The 17,296-nt window shown below is 54.1% G+C and overlaps 7 protein-coding genes across 7 annotated transcripts; 4 read left to right on the forward strand and 3 right to left on the reverse strand.

Moving 5' to 3' along the window:
- Positions 1-85: 85 nt before the first annotated feature.
- Positions 86-3,643, forward strand: MYCGRDRAFT_68874 (uncharacterized protein; the record flags this gene model as incomplete). Its single annotated transcript, XM_003855061.1, has 3 exons — positions 86-148; positions 292-2,786; positions 2,843-3,643. The coding sequence occupies 3 exons, from the start codon at positions 86-88 to the stop codon at positions 3,534-3,536; spliced, it is 3,252 nt and encodes a 1,083-aa protein (XP_003855109.1).
- Positions 3,644-3,987: 344 nt separating this feature from the next.
- PTP3 (tyrosine protein phosphatase 3) lies at positions 3,988-4,704 on the forward strand (the record flags this gene model as incomplete). The annotated part of the gene is made up of 3 exons (XM_003855062.1): positions 3,988-4,025; positions 4,105-4,236; positions 4,311-4,704. 3 exons carry the CDS (start codon positions 3,988-3,990, stop codon positions 4,702-4,704), a joined length of 564 nt encoding a protein of 187 aa, XP_003855110.1.
- Positions 4,705-7,748: 3,044 nt separating this feature from the next.
- MYCGRDRAFT_79596 (uncharacterized protein) lies at positions 7,749-8,320 on the reverse strand (the record flags this gene model as incomplete). The annotated part of the gene is made up of 1 exon (XM_003855326.1): positions 7,749-8,320. The coding sequence occupies one exon, from the start codon at positions 8,315-8,317 to the stop codon at positions 8,141-8,143; it is 177 nt and encodes a 58-aa protein (XP_003855374.1).
- A 100-nt stretch (positions 8,321-8,420) lies between these two features.
- Positions 8,421-9,878, reverse strand: MYCGRDRAFT_35430 (uncharacterized protein; the record flags this gene model as incomplete). The annotated part of the gene is made up of 3 exons (XM_003855325.1): positions 8,421-8,558; positions 8,625-9,377; positions 9,564-9,878. The coding sequence occupies 3 exons, from the start codon at positions 9,876-9,878 to the stop codon at positions 8,421-8,423; spliced, it is 1,206 nt and encodes a 401-aa protein (XP_003855373.1).
- Positions 9,879-10,621: 743 nt separating this feature from the next.
- On the forward strand, positions 10,622-11,764 carry MYCGRDRAFT_108244 (uncharacterized protein; the record flags this gene model as incomplete). The annotated part of the gene is made up of 4 exons (XM_003855063.1): positions 10,622-10,726; positions 10,780-10,923; positions 10,984-11,140; positions 11,652-11,764. 4 exons carry the CDS (start codon positions 10,664-10,666, stop codon positions 11,762-11,764), a joined length of 477 nt encoding a protein of 158 aa, XP_003855111.1.
- A 219-nt stretch (positions 11,765-11,983) lies between these two features.
- MYCGRDRAFT_108245 (uncharacterized protein) lies at positions 11,984-14,330 on the reverse strand (the record flags this gene model as incomplete). Its single annotated transcript, XM_003855324.1, has 1 exon — positions 11,984-14,330. One exon carries the CDS (start codon positions 13,985-13,987, stop codon positions 11,984-11,986), a length of 2,004 nt encoding a protein of 667 aa, XP_003855372.1.
- A 501-nt stretch (positions 14,331-14,831) lies between these two features.
- On the forward strand, positions 14,832-16,980 carry MYCGRDRAFT_68879 (uncharacterized protein; the record flags this gene model as incomplete). The annotated part of the gene is made up of 2 exons (XM_003855064.1): positions 14,832-15,163; positions 15,223-16,980. 2 exons carry the CDS (start codon positions 14,927-14,929, stop codon positions 16,642-16,644), a joined length of 1,659 nt encoding a protein of 552 aa, XP_003855112.1.
- Positions 16,981-17,296: the final 316 nt, after the last annotated feature.

Here is a 17,296-nt window from a genome sequence, read left to right on the forward strand (position 1 = left end):
CTCTCTCACTATGAATCATCGCCTGGTCTTGAAGATATAACAACAACAAGGCTCGATATACCAGCACGAGCACAAAGTCAACAAAATGCCCGTCGTACAGCCAGAGAAGCTTGTGAAGCTACAACAGCAAGGCGATGGAATTCGCAATGTACGTTCCAGAAGAAATAGATGTAACAAACGATGCAACATGAACAGCGGCTAACGAGATATTCTAGATCTGTATATTGGCGCACGTTGTATGTGCTATAAGGCTCAGGAACAGAGTGTCTCGTCACTTCTAACACTCGCTAGGATCACGGCAAAACATCATTGACAGACGCCCTGATCGCCACAAATGGAATCATTTCACCAAAACTGGCGGGCAAGATCCGCTACTTGGATTCTCGACCCGATGAACAATTGCGTGGAATCACCATGGAGTCTTCTGCCATCTCATTATATTTCTCACTACTACGGAGAAACGCACCCAACGCCGAGCCCGTCCAGAAGGAGTATCTCATCAACTTGATCGACTCGCCCGGTCACATTGATTTCAGCTCCGAGGTATCAACGGCATCAAGACTATGCGATGGCGCTGTTGTTCTGGTGGATGCGGTCGAAGGCGTATGTTCACAGACGGTCACCGTGTTGCGTCAGGCATGGTCAGAAAAACTCAAACCTCTATTGGTCATCAACAAAATGGATCGTCTGATCACAGAACTGAAGTTGAGTCCTGGCGAGGCGTATACTCATTTGTCGAAATTACTGGAGCAGGTCAACGCTGTCATGGGAAGCTTTGCGTTGGGCGAGAGAATGGAGGACGATCTTCGATGGCGAGAGAGAATTGAGGAGAAGGTGACGGCCGCCAGTGCAAGAGAGCAGCGGGAAAGTGTAGCCCAGGACGATCAAGGAGTCATCACGAATGAAACGACAACCACGGAGTATGAAGAATTGGAAGACGAAGACATCTACTTTGAGCCGGAGAAGAACAACGTCATTTTCAGCTCTGCCATCGATGGCTGGGCTTTCACACCACGACAATTTGCAAGTCTATACGAGAAGAAGCTGGGCATCAAACGAAATGTTCTTGAGAAAGTGCTGTGGGGCGACTTCTACCTCGATCCGAAAACGAAGCGGATCCTTGGACCCAAGCATTTGAAGGGTCGCAACCTGAAGCCCATGTTCGTGCAGCTTGTTCTTGAGCAAGTCTGGGCTGTCTATGAGGCCACGACTGGTGGTTCTAACAACAGGGGAGATTCCGCTCTGCTCGAGAAGATCACGAAAGGATTGAGCCTCAACATTCCAGCTCACATTATGCGATCAAAGGATCCCAAGGCACTATTATCAGCAGTATTCTCTGCTTGGCTTCCGCTTTCCACAGCGCTTCTTGTCTCCGTCATCGAGACTTTACCCTCACCTCAGTCAGCGCAAGAAGCAAGAATGCCAGCTCTGCTCAAACAGTCACCCGGCGCCGAACACATCGACAGCAAGATCCACGACGCGATGGTGCATTCCACATCGACTATTGGCGAACCGACAATAGCATTTGTCAGCAAAATGATCTCTATCCCAGAAAGCGAACTACCAGCAAACAAGCGACGTGGCGGAGCTTTAACAGCGGAAGAGGCGAGGGAACTTGGTCGAAAGAAGAGAGCAGAGATCGCCAGAGCTCAAGCTCAGGCAAGCGGCGAGGCTGACGTTGACTCTGTGACGGACACATTGAGCACGGCTGCGATCGGCGACGAAGAGGAGATTCAGGCCGAGAATGGCGAGGAGGAGCAAGCAGATGATCCAGAACATCTCATCGGATTCGCCCGACTTTTCTCTGGCACATTGACTGTCGGCGATGAAGTCTATGTTCTGCCGCCGAAATTCACACCTGCTCGAGCAAATGCCCAACCACTGCCGAAGAAAGTCACCATTACCGCTCTGTACCTACTCATGGGTCGCAGTCTGGAGTCTCTGAACTCAGTACCGGCTGGAAACATTGTCGGTATTGCTGGTCTCGAAGGTGCAGTACTAAAGTCCGGCACGATCTCCTCCCATCTGGAGGGCGCACCGAATTTGTCGTCCACCACCGCCATCTCAACGAATGCTCCTATTGTCCGCGTCGCGCTAGAGCCCACCTTCACAGGAGACTTGGATAAGATGATCCGCGGGCTACGCCTACTGGAACAAGCCGATCCAGCAGTATCGTACGAGCAGTTGGAGAGCGGAGAGCACGTCATCCTCACGGCTGGAGAACTCCATCTTGAACGCTGTCTCAAAGACTTGAAGGAACGCTTCGCGAAGTGTGATATCCAAGCTGGTGAAGCAATCGTGCCATACAGAGAAGGCATCGTCAAAGCCGAAGAGATGAATCCTCCGCAAGATCCTACCCTCGGACGAGGCAGAGTGGAAGGCGTGACGTCGAGCAAGCAAGTCACTGTTCGAATCAGAGTGATGCCTTTGCCTGCACCGGTGACGGAGTTTCTGGTAAAGCATAGTGGTGCTGTCAAGCGTCTCTATTCTGAACGTAAGGCTCAAGAGGAGGAGAGGATTACAGGCAGCGCTGGAGCTGAGCACGATCTTGACGACGAAGGCAATGCTGGAGAGCACGACATCGAGGCAGAAGACGATGCTGTGGATGCTGGCCAGCATCTTTCGACGGCCGAGTTCAAGCAACGCCTTTCAGAGGCATTCGCCGAGGACAAAGCCGATAGAGAGCTATGGAAAGATGCCGTCGACCAGATCGCGTCTTTCGGACCACGGCGCGTCGGTCCAAACGTCCTAATCGACGCAACAAAGGAAGGCATCTGCGGGAAGTTGTATGTCATCTCCAATCCATGCTCAAACCCGCTCAAAATCACTGACCTCATGACAGCCTCCACGAAACCGACCACTCCCCCGCCAATGGCCTTACAACCGACAAACAAACCTCCACTCTCGCCGACAAAATCGCCTACGCCTTCCAACTCGCCACACACCAAGGTCCCCTCTGCCACGAACCCCTCCAAGGCATCGCCGTCTTCCTCGAAGACCTCTCCACGACCCTCCAACCCGACGAAGTCGCTGCGAACATGGGCCGTCTGACCGGCGAAATCATCCGCACGGTCCGCGAATCCATCCGCATCGGCTTCCTCGACTGGAGTCCCCGGATCCTGCTCGCGATGTATTCTTGCGAGATTCAAGCCTCCGCTGAGGTGCTGGGACGGGTCTACTCGGTCATCACTCGGAGGCGAGGGCGGATCGTGAGTGAGTCTCTGCTTGAGCCGTCGACGAATTTCACCATCTTGGCTCTACTGCCTGTGGCGGAGTCGTTTGGGTTCTCTGATGAGATCCGTCAGCGAACGAGTGGATTCGCGGCGCCACAGTTGGTGTTTGAGGGTTTTGAGATGTTGGATGAGGATCCGTTTTGGGTTCCGACTACGGAGGAGGAGTTGGAGGACTTGGGCGAGAAGGCGGATAAGGATAATGTGGCGAAGAGGTATGTCGATGGGGTGAGGGGGAGGAAGGGTTTGGCGGTGAAGAAGAAGGTGGTGGAGAGTGCGGAGAAACAGAAGACGTTGAAGAGGTAGATTGAGAGATTCTAGGATGGAGATGGATCTTCTGCCTTCTCGTTGCAGACACTGCTGTCCTACCTTTGGGTATGCAACTGCATCGATCTTTCTCACTTCCTTGGCTTCGTCCCGGTGGAGTGGATGAGGAATGTGAACTTTTGAACGTCAGCTCATGTCTCCGTCAAACTCTCGAGGTTCAACCATTTCGCTATTTCCGACCGACGTTGCTTTCTGTCGACTTCGTCGGAATAATGTATATATCAACGGGTGTCGTGCAGAAGCAGGGTGACTGCCGGGCCGAGGTCAAAGAGCCGGTGTGAACGGACCTCACGCCATGCCGTGAAATGCTCCCTATCGCAACCACAACCATCACTATTGCTGCTATTGTCCTCTTTCCACACATATCCCATCTCATCATGATAGCCACCTGATACTCTTGTCCATCTCTTTATTTCCCCCTGCCTCAGCCATGGGCTGGCTCGATCTCGTGCCTCGTGCAGGCAACCTGTACGCCTCTTCCCGATTGTTTGCTCATCTGTTTCTCGTCCTTGTGACTGACCATCTCTTGCTCTGCCCGTTCGTGTAGATATATCGGTGGTCTCCACGCGTTGTATCAGAAGCCAGACCTCTTCAAAGCGGCGAAGATCACGCATATCGTGTCGGTGTTGGACTATGATCTGTATGAAAACGATCACTTCAAGCACTTCAAACATATCCAGTAAGAACATACCTTGTCATTCTCGTCGTTCACCACGCGTGCTCAGTATCTCATACTGATTGTGTTTGCCACAGGATCAAACTCGACGATGACCCGAATGAAGTCCTGCTGAAGCACTTCTCAGAAACGAACGCGTTCATCGACAACGCTCTCTCCAACGGTGGAGCAGTCTTCGTACACTGCGCCATGGGCAAGTCACGATCCGCGACCATCGTATGCTGCTACTTGATGTGGAAGTACAACATCAGCCCTGAATTGGCGTTGGCTCAACTCTGCGAAGGACGGGAAGTCTGCGATCCCAACCCAGGTTTCAAGGAGCAGCTGAAAGTCTACGAGCTCATGCTCAAAGCTCCCAACGAGGCTGAGGCTCAAAGCATCTTCCAGAAGTGGCTGGACACTCGGTACACCGGCACTTGGTACTCTGGTACGTTTCGGTCAATGACGACGAGCCGCCGCTCAATGGAATGAGCAGCACGTGCAAATGGAGGTGAAAGAGGTGAATACTGACAATGACATGTGCTATAGACACGCGGCAGCAGGCCTGGAAGCTTTGACCACGGTGCATATCAATCACCTAACCCCGGTCAATGTGCTCGTGACAGGCGGTGTTTGTTGCTGAGGAGTGAAGGCGGAGGGGAGGTCGATGGAGGAGAAGTCGGGGTCGGCTTGGGGATCGCGTCCCGCCCTCGGAGGCTGCAACACCACCACCACACCCGGCAATGTCGCTGCCACTGGTTTCGATCCATCAATGATATGGTACGACGGGCCTCGAAGTGTGCTGGGATTTTTGCGAAGTGTTTTGGGAGTGCGATGGGACGAATCCGATGCTGCGTCGGGAAGTTGGCCCCAGCGGTCCTTCCCGCTTACCCAGTCCTCCCCTCCGCCGACGCAGTCTCGTGCTTTTCATTGCTCTTCTGTGCTTCACTCTTTTGCTGCATTGTCTCCGAAGAGCTCCACCAGCATGTGCTCGCGATGGAGCTGCCTCGACGGCCGTCGACTATATCTACTTCGCCTCTGCCACCTTGTTCCTCTCTTCTACTACCATCCACCAGACTACTTCGACAGCACTACTACTGTGAGTACTTCCTCTTCCTCCTTCAGCTCCTATACCAGCTATTGGAACACCTCTATCCATTGGCACTACCACCACGCCTTCGTTGAACGATACTGACTTCTTCAAGGCCGCAGTCTACTCCTCCAGCCATCACCGAACCAACGACAGATACCTCAAGAACCTTCCAGCTTCATTCAAGTACCGCTTGATACTACCGCTCAGCACGATGGTAAGACATCCTTCAGCAACACCTACAACGATACAACACTAACGACCATGGCAGCCTCGCAACACTCTTCCTCTCGGCCAAGGCCGCGTCAACTCGTTCGAAATGTTCCGCGAAGTCAAGTACCGCCATGTCACTCGTCTTCAGCTTGAGATCGTTCGTTCCAAGTTCGAGTTCCTTGAGCTTCCAGGCGAGATTCGTAAGTAGAGTCAACTGGCTTCAAGATCCTCCTTTTATCCATTTGAGACTTTGCTAACCATTCCGTCTTCTCCTTTCCAGGAAACGCCATCTACCGCATCGTCCTCGCCGTCGGCTTCGAGAGCATCCAGAACTTCTTCGACAAGCAGTACGCTCGCATTTCCGTGGCCTCCGAGAGTGACCGCGCTATCGGCAAGGACATCCTCAAGCGCTCTGCCCCATCCATCTTCTTGCTCAACAAGCAAATCTACCGCGAGGCTCGCGGCTTGCTCGACGAGAACTCCGTCGTCTTCCACCACGGCATCCTCTCCGTAGGCAAACTCTACCGCGTCATCGCTCCCACGGTCCTCCGAACCGTCCAGAACATTGAGATCACCGATCACGGCCACCCAATCGTCGAGAAGATCATCCTCAGACAGAGCTGGAACGGATACACTCGTCTCATCAAGCAGCTCGCCGCTGTGCTGAGCAAGGGCAACCACAACCTGAAGACTTTGACCATCAACTTCACCGACCCTGCGATGGTTCAGCACATGACTACCTGCGTCCATGCCATCTACCACTGTGGGTTCCGCGACCAGATGCGTGACGCTCTCGACCACCTTCGTCGCGTTCGCGGCGTCGGCAACGTCGTCTTCAAGGGCCTCAACCCTGAGCAGTCTGCCGAGCTCAAGGCCGTCATGGAGACTCCGCCCAAGACCTTCTACGATCTCCCGCGTGAGCTTCGCGACACCATCTACGACATGTCTCTCGACTGGTCCACCATCTCCACATCGATCAACCGCGTCGTCCCCAACAAGTCAATGCTCTTCCCAGCAATCACGTACCCCAAACGCACGACTCCCACCATCCTCCTCCTCAGCAAGACCACGACCTCCGAAGCCCTCTCAGTCCTCCACAAGAAGCCTCTGACCCTCACCTTCCCCGCCGCCCACGACCTCCCAAATCCCTCCTTCCTTCCGGTCTTCAACAACTTCATCTCCTCGACCCTCCTCTCGAACGTCCGCAAACTCCACATCACCGTCGAGAGCTGGGAGTGGCTCGCCAGCTTGAACGCGGGCTTCCTCTCCACCCTCACCAAGCTCGAAGTCTTCAAGCTCAAAGTCACCGACGAGATGAAGGATCTCATGCTCAAGTCCCCGGTCGACGGGTACCCGGACAAGCAGATGCACAAGTACCTCAAGGAGCTCGAGACGCTGCAGGGACTCAAGGAGGTGGAGATCACGGGCGACATTCCAGAGGGCTACGCGAAGGCGTTGGAGGGCGCGATGACGGGTGATGGGGTGATGCCTGCGGTGCCGGGTGTGGGTTTGTGGCGCTTCCCGACCATCGGCGGCAAGTTCGTGAGCTTGGAGGAGGAGATGGCTCTTGATTTGGCTTGAGTGGTCTTTGAGTTGAGACATGGTCTGGATACAGTGCGAGCGAGAAAGAGGAATAGATTGGCACGATGCGATGTGATTACGAAAGGAAGAAAGATGATGATACGATACGATTTGGATTTGGCTGGAGACTTTTGCTTTTACGAAAACGACTACGACTACGAACAAGAAGAAGGAGTTGAGGATCCACGCGAAGTGGACATGTGTAGCTTAGCCAGTCTAGCTCAACAAGAACGAATCACGAATGCGATGCAAATACATCATGCTAGTCAATTGTCTCTCTTCTTACCATGTCATCAGATCGAGCCACCGATCGAGGCACTGCAACAAAGGCTGGACGCGCCACCCGTTGATAGGATCTACAACGGCGTCCCAGAGTGTTCGTAACGGGCGTGACAACATCCTACCTTCTGTCCACGGCTTGACTACTGCTTGCCATCTTCCTTCACGAGTTCAGCACCGTTGACAGCCTGGAATGACTTCACGCGACACCGCGTCTTGTACCGTCTTCGCTGAAGTGATATGGATCTCGATGTCTACCGCCTGTCGTGTCAAGAAAAAGAATTTAGATTTGCCGAAAACATACAATCGAATGACCGCTAAGGGCTGGGTGTCGTTAGCTAGCACTTGCCAGCTCAATTGAAAGATGAACAGTGAGGTGAAGTATTGTTGAAGTCGAGTGGAATTATAGCGCTATCCAGCCCTTTCATGTCCGCGGTCTCCTCCAATCCAGCATACTCTATTCACATTGATGTCGGCGATGCCTCCTTGATCTTGAGGCACGGTTCATGCTTCTGCCTCATCAGCATGCATCCATATCCTTGCCTCCCGTCACATTTGCCCCCGTGATTTTTCGATGACCATGCTGACTTCTCCATCGCTGAAAGGATGCCGAAGCTGAAGATCTGTCGACCTTTATCCATGTTCTTGATGCAGAGTGATCCAGTATTCAATTCGTAATCGAGCTTTGGTATCCAGTAATCGAACGTGAGATGTCATAGGCCAAAGGCCTGTTGAACATCCCGATGAGCGCGTTCTTCTGCTCCTCTAGTATCCCGAGAAGCCTCTCCCATATGGCGCCGGCTGAGGAGCTCCACCATGCTGCGGCGGTGGCATAAAGCCACCAGGCCCGCCTCCATATCCTCCCGCGCTCTGAGGCGTCATCTGCTGACCAGGCCATCCGCCTTGCGAAGGATGCATCGGCTGCTGTCCAGGGGGTGCCATGTTTGCGGGCCAGCCACCGGGACTAGGTGATGGGTATCCGATGCCGGGGGTTGCTGTTCACGGTGTGTTAGCCTTGAGAATGCTTGCAGCTTCGAAGACCCATTTATTTACATTGAGGAGACATGGCTGGCTGGCCGTATTGAGGGAAGAATGCTTGAGCACTCTGTGGGAACCCAGAAGGTGGGCCTTGCGCTGGAGAGAAGCCATCGAATTGGCCGGTCGGTGGGCGGTCCTTACCCCACTGCATCATCAAGTTAGCATCGGACTGATTTTGCGTTTTGAAGTCGAAGCTCATTCGAAGACTTACACTGCACTTGAGCGGACGGCCGTTAACCTGATAGCCACTCAGCTGACAGATGGCGTTGGCGGCGTTCTCGTGGGTGTCCATCTTGATGAAAGCGAAGCCGCGATCCGATTGGAAACGCGTCTCGGTGACATAGCCGAAATTTTGGAACAGCGGAACCAAGTCGTTCTGGGTGGTGTATGGCGTGAGGTTTCCGACGTAGCACGTAGTCTGCCACTGAGGAGTCTGCTGCACGATCATCTCGTAAGACTGCGCCCCCTGAGTCGGGAATGAGTGGTGTCCTCCGTATGGAGTGGTCGGAGTCATGCCCATCTGAACCATGGCCTGCTGCTGCGAAAATGATGGCTGACCCTTCTGGTTGGCCCAGTTGCAGCGAATCGCGCGCGATCCGAGCCACTCGCCATCCATTGAACTCAGAGCCTTCTCAGCATCGGCGCGGTCGCGGAAAGCTACGAAACCATATCCGCGCGAACGGCCAGTCTTCATGTCCCACATCACGCGCGCCTCCGAAACTGTCCCAAAGGCTGAGAATGCCTGCAAGAGGACCTCATCGTTCACCTCATTGGAGAGATCACCGACGAAAATGTGGAAGTGGTTGGAAGTGTCCTCTTTGGAGGTGGTGTTGGACTGGTAAGCCCAATTGACCCGAATTTCCTGCTGATGCACGCGCCTTCCGTTGAGGGTCTGCATGGCTCTTTCGGCGGCACCGGGGTCGTCGTATTCAACAAAGCCGTAGTTGAACCCCTTTGACTGGAACTACACCGGTCAGCGGTCTGAATCTTTGTATCAATCGATGGAGTGATGTTCGTAGGCGTGCGGTGGATTCGGAGGGGATAGCGGGGTGTTTTGGGCAAGTTGAAATTGTCACGCGAACTTTGGCTGTTGACTGAGCAATGCAAGCGGATTGTCGCCTGATTGCTGAAAGTATGCTCCTGCACTCACATTTTTGTCCGGAATGATCTTTACATTCTGCACATGGCCCGTCGTTTCGAAGATCTGTTTCAAGACGTCCTCTGTTACGCGAGGATCGAGTCCACCCACATACAAAGCTCTTTTGTTCGGCTCCGGGGCCGCACGCCTGACGAGGCCCCCAGCGCTGGTCGGAGAGCCCATTTCGAACGCACTGTTCATAGAGGTGGGCAGCGGATTCGTATTTTGAGGGATATTAAGCGGCGGCGGCATATGGGAGCCATTCTCGAAAGCACCACCAGTCGGTGGCTGAGGCAGCGAGGAGGGAGCGGAGGATGTATCGGCCATTGCGAAGATGTGCGTAATAAATGCGGAATATTCGAGGGTATATGAGGTTGACGAGAGTCGTTACGAGGTCGTGTGAAAGCTGACAAGAGAGGCTACTGTGGGAGGAGAATGGGATCAGTCGCGGGGCGTGAGGAGAAGGAGAAGGAGAGCAGGAGTAAGGTTGATGTGGTCCACCTGGAGATATAGACCACCTGGCGAGAGACGTACAATGGCTGAAGAAATGTCCTTTCCGTACAGCAATTAAGCGTGCGATAGACGCGAAAGTCCAGCCTTGGTCGAGACGAGACGAGAGAGAGAGGAAGACGACGATTCGCACCGAGTCCAGCAAGGAAATCACAAAGGAGATGCGAGAAAAGAGGAAAAAGAGGACGAAAAAGGTCGACGCGCCTCGAGATGGCAAAAGGTGATGATGTGGGAAGGAGGGAGGAAGGAGGAAGAGCGAGAGAGAGAGGAACGTAGCGTTCAAGGAAGTGAGATCTCTCTCTCTCAGCCCACTCGTAAAGCTCCCACTCGGCAAGGAATCGGAATCCGAGACCTGCAGGGCTGCACGGGAGTGACGGGACTTCCCGTCTTCCGTCAACCTTACCGTGAACCACACTTTCTACGTGAACGATGGGATGGATCGTCGAGATCCCGTGACAATGATGATTAATTCTCCGAGCATAGAATGCTAAGGTAGACGTGACTTCGACGATCCGCTTGCCTACGATGACATCGACAGAATACATTACTCACGTATCAACGAGCCGCCACGCCGGCAACATCGCAACACGCATATATTGACCATGCCTCCTGCCACCGACCACTCCGCACTGCTAGATCAGCTGCAAGCACAAGTAAATCTCGTGGTATGACCATCCTGCGTCCTCCCGGGAAAGCCATATACTCATCACAACGACAGCTCGAACAAACCGGACGAGTTTTCGCGGCCATCAGCTCGAACCCCAAGGCGAAGCCCTCGTCTCAACTCACCAAGCTCAAGCACGTGGTCCCTGTCGCCTCGAGCCGATTTCACGAGACTCTCGATCAGCTAGAGAGCGAATTGGTATGGACATCAGCAGGCATTTAAATCATCGCGACATACATTATCTGACGCCATAGATAGCAATTAGCGGCTCTCGTGATGCGTCGGGACCTCGCTGTATGCAGAGAGCAGTCCGGCGTTATCGCTCCTGAACCGACTGCTGCTGTGACTGCAGCTGCACCTGAGACGGTCTCAGAACAGCAGTCCAGCCCAGATGCGAAGCAAACCGTGCAGTCGAGTCCGTCAGAGAATGTACCGAACGTCGATGCCGACGTAGCCATACAGGACGACCAATCTTCACAGCAGCAGCAGAATCCACCAGAACAGCAAGCAGCACCACAACCTCCCGCCGAGACTGCAGCTCAGACTGTAGCCCAATCTGGCGACATACTCGTCACACCACCCACCAACGAAGACGTCCCAGTCACATCCGCGCCCCTCCAGCTCGACACAACAACCACAGCTACCGACACCCTGGACCCATCCGACCAACCTCCCGACACAGCAACCAACGACCTCGACTCCCTTTTCAACGACACCCTGTCCACAGCCGACGCCACCAACACCAACACCGACTCCGCGGCAGCACCCGATTTCTCCACCGACATCGACTTCGGCTCCTTTGGCGGCAACTTCGACGACGAAACCGCAGGCGACAACGATAACATCTCCTCCCTGCTACCAGGCCTAGAAGACTACGCCAACACGACTGGATCTGGGAATGGCGGTGGTGCCGAGATGGACTTTAGTGAGTTCTTCAATACCACCACCAACACGGGCGATGGAAGTGGTGGTGGAAATGGCGGTATGGATCAGCAGGGTGCGGCGGGCGAGCAGAGAGATTCCACCTTTGATGATTTGATGGACTTGGCGGGGTTTGAGGGGATGGAGGGTGATGCGAGTGCTGGGAATGGCGGGACGAATAATGATCTGGATTTTGATTCGTTGTTTAATTGAGGGGAGCGTTGAGAGGAGCGGGTCCAAGAGAAGTCTACTGCCTTCGTAATTTGTAATATGCTTTACCGCATGAGAGAAGCACCGCTCGATGTCTTCTATCCGCCCCAACCTCTCCTCCACACATTCACAAGATCGTCGCCCCAAACATACCATACATCCTCTTCCACGCCTCCTCCGGCCTCGGACCCTTTTCCGGATCATCATCATCTCTCTCCACTCCGTACTCCATGACGCAGCACTCGAACGGCAAATTGCTCAGTTCCTGCTGCATCGCCTCTACTCCACCCTCTTCAGCACCTGCACTGTGTATCTCCTCCAAGTTTCCCCAAAGAATGAATAGTCTCTCCCGTAACTGAGCCAATAGCCCGGCAGTCCCGCCCGTCATATCGCCCGGATCAGCCAATCTATTGCCGAACAAGAATTGTGCTTGTTCATGCTGGATGTTCACCCATATTCGATCGTCTTCAGTGCGATGTTCAGGACGTACAGATGCGTCTTCCAGCAAGAGCGAGAAGTGCCATTCCCACGACGGCGGAGAGGCGGATTCGTATGTCCAGTCCATTGTCGACTCGGAAATGGCCTGACTATCATTCTGCACCGGCCGCACGGCGAAGTCGCGGAGGTCTTTGGGCTCGAAATCCACCACGCGGACTTTGGCGCGGTACTTGGCGTTGATGAAAGGGAGAATGTATTCTTGTCCATCGAGGCGGCGGTTGGTGTGTCGGAGATTGCGTGGGTCGAGAATGTCTTTGATACGTGTGAGGCTGATGTCCTGGTCGCGGCAGCGTACGTATTGGTTGGTATCGGGTTTCATCCGCGTTGATTTAGATGCGTCGTCGCTGTGCTCGTTACTGGAAGTGTCGTCTTTGGAAGGCTCGACATTCTCCTGCGGTCCGGATTTCGCTTGCCGTCCATCCTTGCGTTTCTGTCTTTTCTGGCGTTTCCTCTCGGCTTTGCTGAGTGTGGCTCCCTCGTTCTGCTTGGGAGCCAAGAGAGCATCTCGTTTGGCCCAGTAATTGTCCCGGCGCTGGAATAAGGCCTTCGCTTCTGGGAAGTTCAAGTTCAGAACTTTGGTGATTAAGACCTTGTTGGGATACTTGTCATCGGGCCACATGTCGCCCTCCAGCCATGTCCCCATCGGAGTGATACGGGTCTTCATGTTGCGAAGCATGACGCAGTCTCCTTCTCGGACAGATTGGACGGCGAAGCTTGCGTGAGGCTCTTTGACATTGACCTTCAAGACTAAATATTCGTAAGGTCCGGGCCATGACTTTCGAGGTGGTCCGTTGTAGCCGTACATGTCGCCATCCCGTTCACGATCGGTCTCTTCTTCTGGCGGTGGATAATAGCGCATTTGCTCGTTAGGCGTGTAGTCTGTGATGTACAAATCGCAGCCGCCGTATTGTGCTCCAATGCATTTCACAACGAGGCCACAAACGTCAGCGAAGCTTTTCGGCTCCTTCAGATCTCGCACGAGCTTGAACTTTGCTCCCAGACTTGACTCGAACTTCTGCTTTTTCGCGGGCGGCTCAAGTGCGCTGTTGAATTCGGCTGGGAGCTTCTGCTTCGGAACAGTACCTGCAGCCTGTAGCGTAGGTACGGCCGCCATTGCTGCGGCCAATGTCGCTCTTTCACCAACGATTCCTCCCAGAGCATGTCGCAGGCTCATGACATACTGCTGCTCGTTGAGGGTGAACTTCTCGACATGCATCGGAATGCCCAGGCACTCGATTCTGTTGCTGCCTTGATAGCCGATGGTGAAGTTGGGATCTGGTATAGACGCAGACGGAAAGACTAGTGACGAAGTGGTGGAGTGCGATAAAGCTAGACGCTGGCCATTGAAGGTACTGATCTTGATGCTCCTCAACAGCACAACATCACCGATGCTGCGCACGCGTGGGAGATGGGTTGGATCCTGTCTGAAGAAGCGGATGGTCAAACCTTCTGCACTTGGTTGTGTGGCCAGAAGTTTCGGGTCGGTGATCTTGAACGTTAACATCCAGTCGCTGCGTCTCGTGGTCGTTGGGTCCATCTTATCGACCACGACGCCGATGATGTTGACCAACGTCCCTTCTTGCGCGGCAAAGGCGTGCGCCAGATCAACGAAGTCCTTTGGAACAGCAGCCATGTTGGCAGATGGGCGGCGCCTTTGTGAGGTGAATTGACAGATAGCTTGTCCTTCCTCAGACCCCACGCTGTAGCTTCAGTCCAACAGACACAGAGGACCGCCGCGTTGCCCGACAGGATTGTCGCAAGGAAATCGCTGCTGCTCGAGAAATCGCTGCTCGAGTCATGTCTTTGGAGTGGGAAATAAAGCCACGGATGGAGTCGATGGTCTCGGAGTCTGGCCTCGTCTCGTTTGTGCACAGGAATGTTTAGTGCCTGCGAGAATGTCTTGTGTCTGATGTTTGTATCGGTGATATCGACGACCAGCGTGATGTGTGCGTTCCGTAGCGTGAAGTTTGCGATTTGCAGCGGATATGAGTGTGTTCTGGGGAAGACGCGACTTTCACTTCGCTTCCAGAACTGGTCGCGTGAGACTAGTGGACAAACCTGAAGCTACGGGACAAAAGTCTCGGCTGTCACGTGACAGAGCTCCCCACCATGGAAGATCTCCTTTTCAGCTCACAGCTCCAGATCCAAAGTAAGCACTATCACGGGCGACATTCTCGACCACAGATCAGTCACTACAGTAGTAATACACCCTCCGCTTCGTAGAAACGATCTGAAAAAATGCCCCGTAGATGTTGGTTGTCGTCGCAACGTCAATGAAAATTCACCCCCACTTGGGTTGCTTGCCCATCAAATTTTGGTTTGCTCGCGAACAAGGAGATTGACGCCTAGCAAGCTAAGTTCTGACGCTAAAAGCACGGGAAGCGGGACGAGCAAGCGACATGTTTTCATCAGAGACATGAGTACCTTAAACCCTCGTCCTTCACCATCACCACTCTTGCTCCTTCTTACCGTCACTACACCAAACCGCACTTCTGACGGTGAACCAATATCAACACTTCTACTACCGATACCCAGTCGCTCGCCACTCGTCGAACGACGAACAACCGCCATCATGGCCGAACGCTACATTCCCGAGCATCGCCGCAACAACTTCAAGGCGAAGAGCACGTTCAAGCCAGACGAGCTGCGCCGCCGCCGCGAGGAACAGCAAGTCGAGATCCGAAAGCAAAAGCGCGAAGAGAACCTCGCCAAGCGACGAGGCATTGGTGCTCGCGGTGACGGTGCTCCGGGTGCCTCTTTGGGCGCTGCGCCAGACAGTGACGATGAAGGCGCCAATACCGAGAGCCAGGTGAGCACTCATGTGTGAGGCCCATTGCTAGTGATACAAGTACTGACACATGCATCTAGCTGGACGAGGACCTCCCGCTCATGGTCCAAGGCGTCTTCTCCGACAAAATCGACGACCAGATCACAGCCACCACCCGATTCCGCAAACTCCTGTCCAAGGAGCGCAACCCTCCCATCGAGCGCGTCATCGCAACCGGCGTCGTCGGCCGCTTCGTCGAATTCCTCCGTTCTCCTCACACCCTCGTTCAGTTCGAGGCTGCCTGGGCGCTCACCAACATTGCCTCGGGCTCTGCGCAACAGACTCAGGTCGTGATCGAAGCAGGAGCTGTGCCAATCTTCGTGGAGCTGCTCAGCAGCCCGGAGCCGGATGTCCGTGAGCAGGCGGTATGGGCGCTTGGAAACATTGCTGGAGACAGTCCACACTGCAGAGACTTCGTCCTGTCGACTGGTGCGCTCGCACCTCTTGTCCGCCTGTTGGGAGACAGCCGCAAGTTGAGCATGCTCAGAAACGCGACTTGGACACTCAGCAACTTCTGTCGTGGTAAGACACCTCAGCCAGATTGGCAAACGATTGCACCTGCTCTGCCGGTCCTCGCCAAGCTCGTCTACTCTCTTGATGATGAGGTCCTCATCGACGCCTGCTGGGCAATTTCATACCTCTCCGACGGCTCCAACGACAAGATCCAGGCCGTCATCGAGGCCAATATTCCACGTCGCCTCGTGGAGCTTCTCATGCACGCCTCCACATCCGTCCAGACACCTGCCCTGCGATCGGTCGGCAACATTGTCACCGGCGACGATGTCCAGACTCAACTCATCATCAACTGCGGTGCCCTTCCAGCATTGCTATCTCTCTTGAGCTCCACTAAGGACGGTATCCGTAAGGAGGCTTGCTGGACTATCTCGAACATCACCGCTGGCAACAGCACCCAGATCCAGTCGGTTATCGATGCGAACATCCTGCCACCACTTATTCACCTGTTGAGCCATGGCGACTTCAAGACACGCAAGGAAGCCTGCTGGGCCATCTCAAACGCGACTAGCGGTGGTCTGCAGAAGCCAGATCAGATCCGTCTGCTCGTAGCTCAAGGCGCTATCCGTCCTCTGTGTGACCTCTTGGCTTGCCCGGACAACAAAATTATCCAGGTCGCTCTGGATGGTCTTGAGAACATCCTCAAGGTTGGTGACATGGACAAAGAGGCTGCTGATGGCAGTGCCGAGACACCCGTCAACAAGTATGCTCTCTTCATTGAGGACTGCGGTGGCATGGAGAAGATCCACGATTGCCAGAACAACAGCAACGAGGAGATCTACATGAAGGCGTACACCATCATCGAGAAGTACTTCTCGGATGACGGCGACGATGCTGAAGTCACCGATCTGGCACCCCAACAAGGTCAGGATGGTCAGTTCGGCTTCGGTGCTCAGCAACAACAGCAGAACTTCAACTTCGCCAACGGTGGAGACAGCATGGACATGTAAGGAGATCATGAGACCGAGCCACCAGTATGGCTGTCATCTCCATCGCAGGGTACGTCTCAAGCCAGAACACGGCTTCGATGGCGACCCAGGTAGGTCGGCAGCATTATCAGGCTGCATCGAGACGATGGACATCCGCCCATCTACACGACGCCCTGGGAAATGACTGCCACATCTCCTACATCCTCCGACCCGAGCCCAGCACCGATCCACATTCCAGCGAAGCAGCTATACACGATCCACTGCCCACGACTCGCCATCCAATCCACCAACCAACACGATTCCAAACCCCGATCCAACGCATCACATTTCCGACATGCCTCATAATCGAAGATCACGACCACACACCCCCCCGATACCCATCATCACAGTTTGGAACCCTTCGTTCACTCCATGCCACCACTGCACGAAGATAACACATTCAACACCTCACTCCCCCATCCGGGATACCCAAATTCGCCCGCCATCCATATTCCGTATCCCGGCGTTTTGGCTTTTTGTTTTTGCTCATCGAGGGACTTTCGCCTCAGTGCGCGCTATGTCCGCGTTTATGCCTCATAGTTCAGAGGCTAGGAGATAACACGGATGATTACGAGATTGTCGTGGAACAGTCTGTTACCGATTGAATGAGTCGAATGGGCAAGCGGTGCGGCTG

The sequence above is a fragment of the Zymoseptoria tritici genome, chromosome 2, assembly GCF_000219625.1.
Source record: "Zymoseptoria tritici IPO323 chromosome 2, whole genome shotgun sequence".
NCBI classification, from domain to species: domain Eukaryota; kingdom Fungi; phylum Ascomycota; class Dothideomycetes; order Mycosphaerellales; family Mycosphaerellaceae; genus Zymoseptoria; species Zymoseptoria tritici.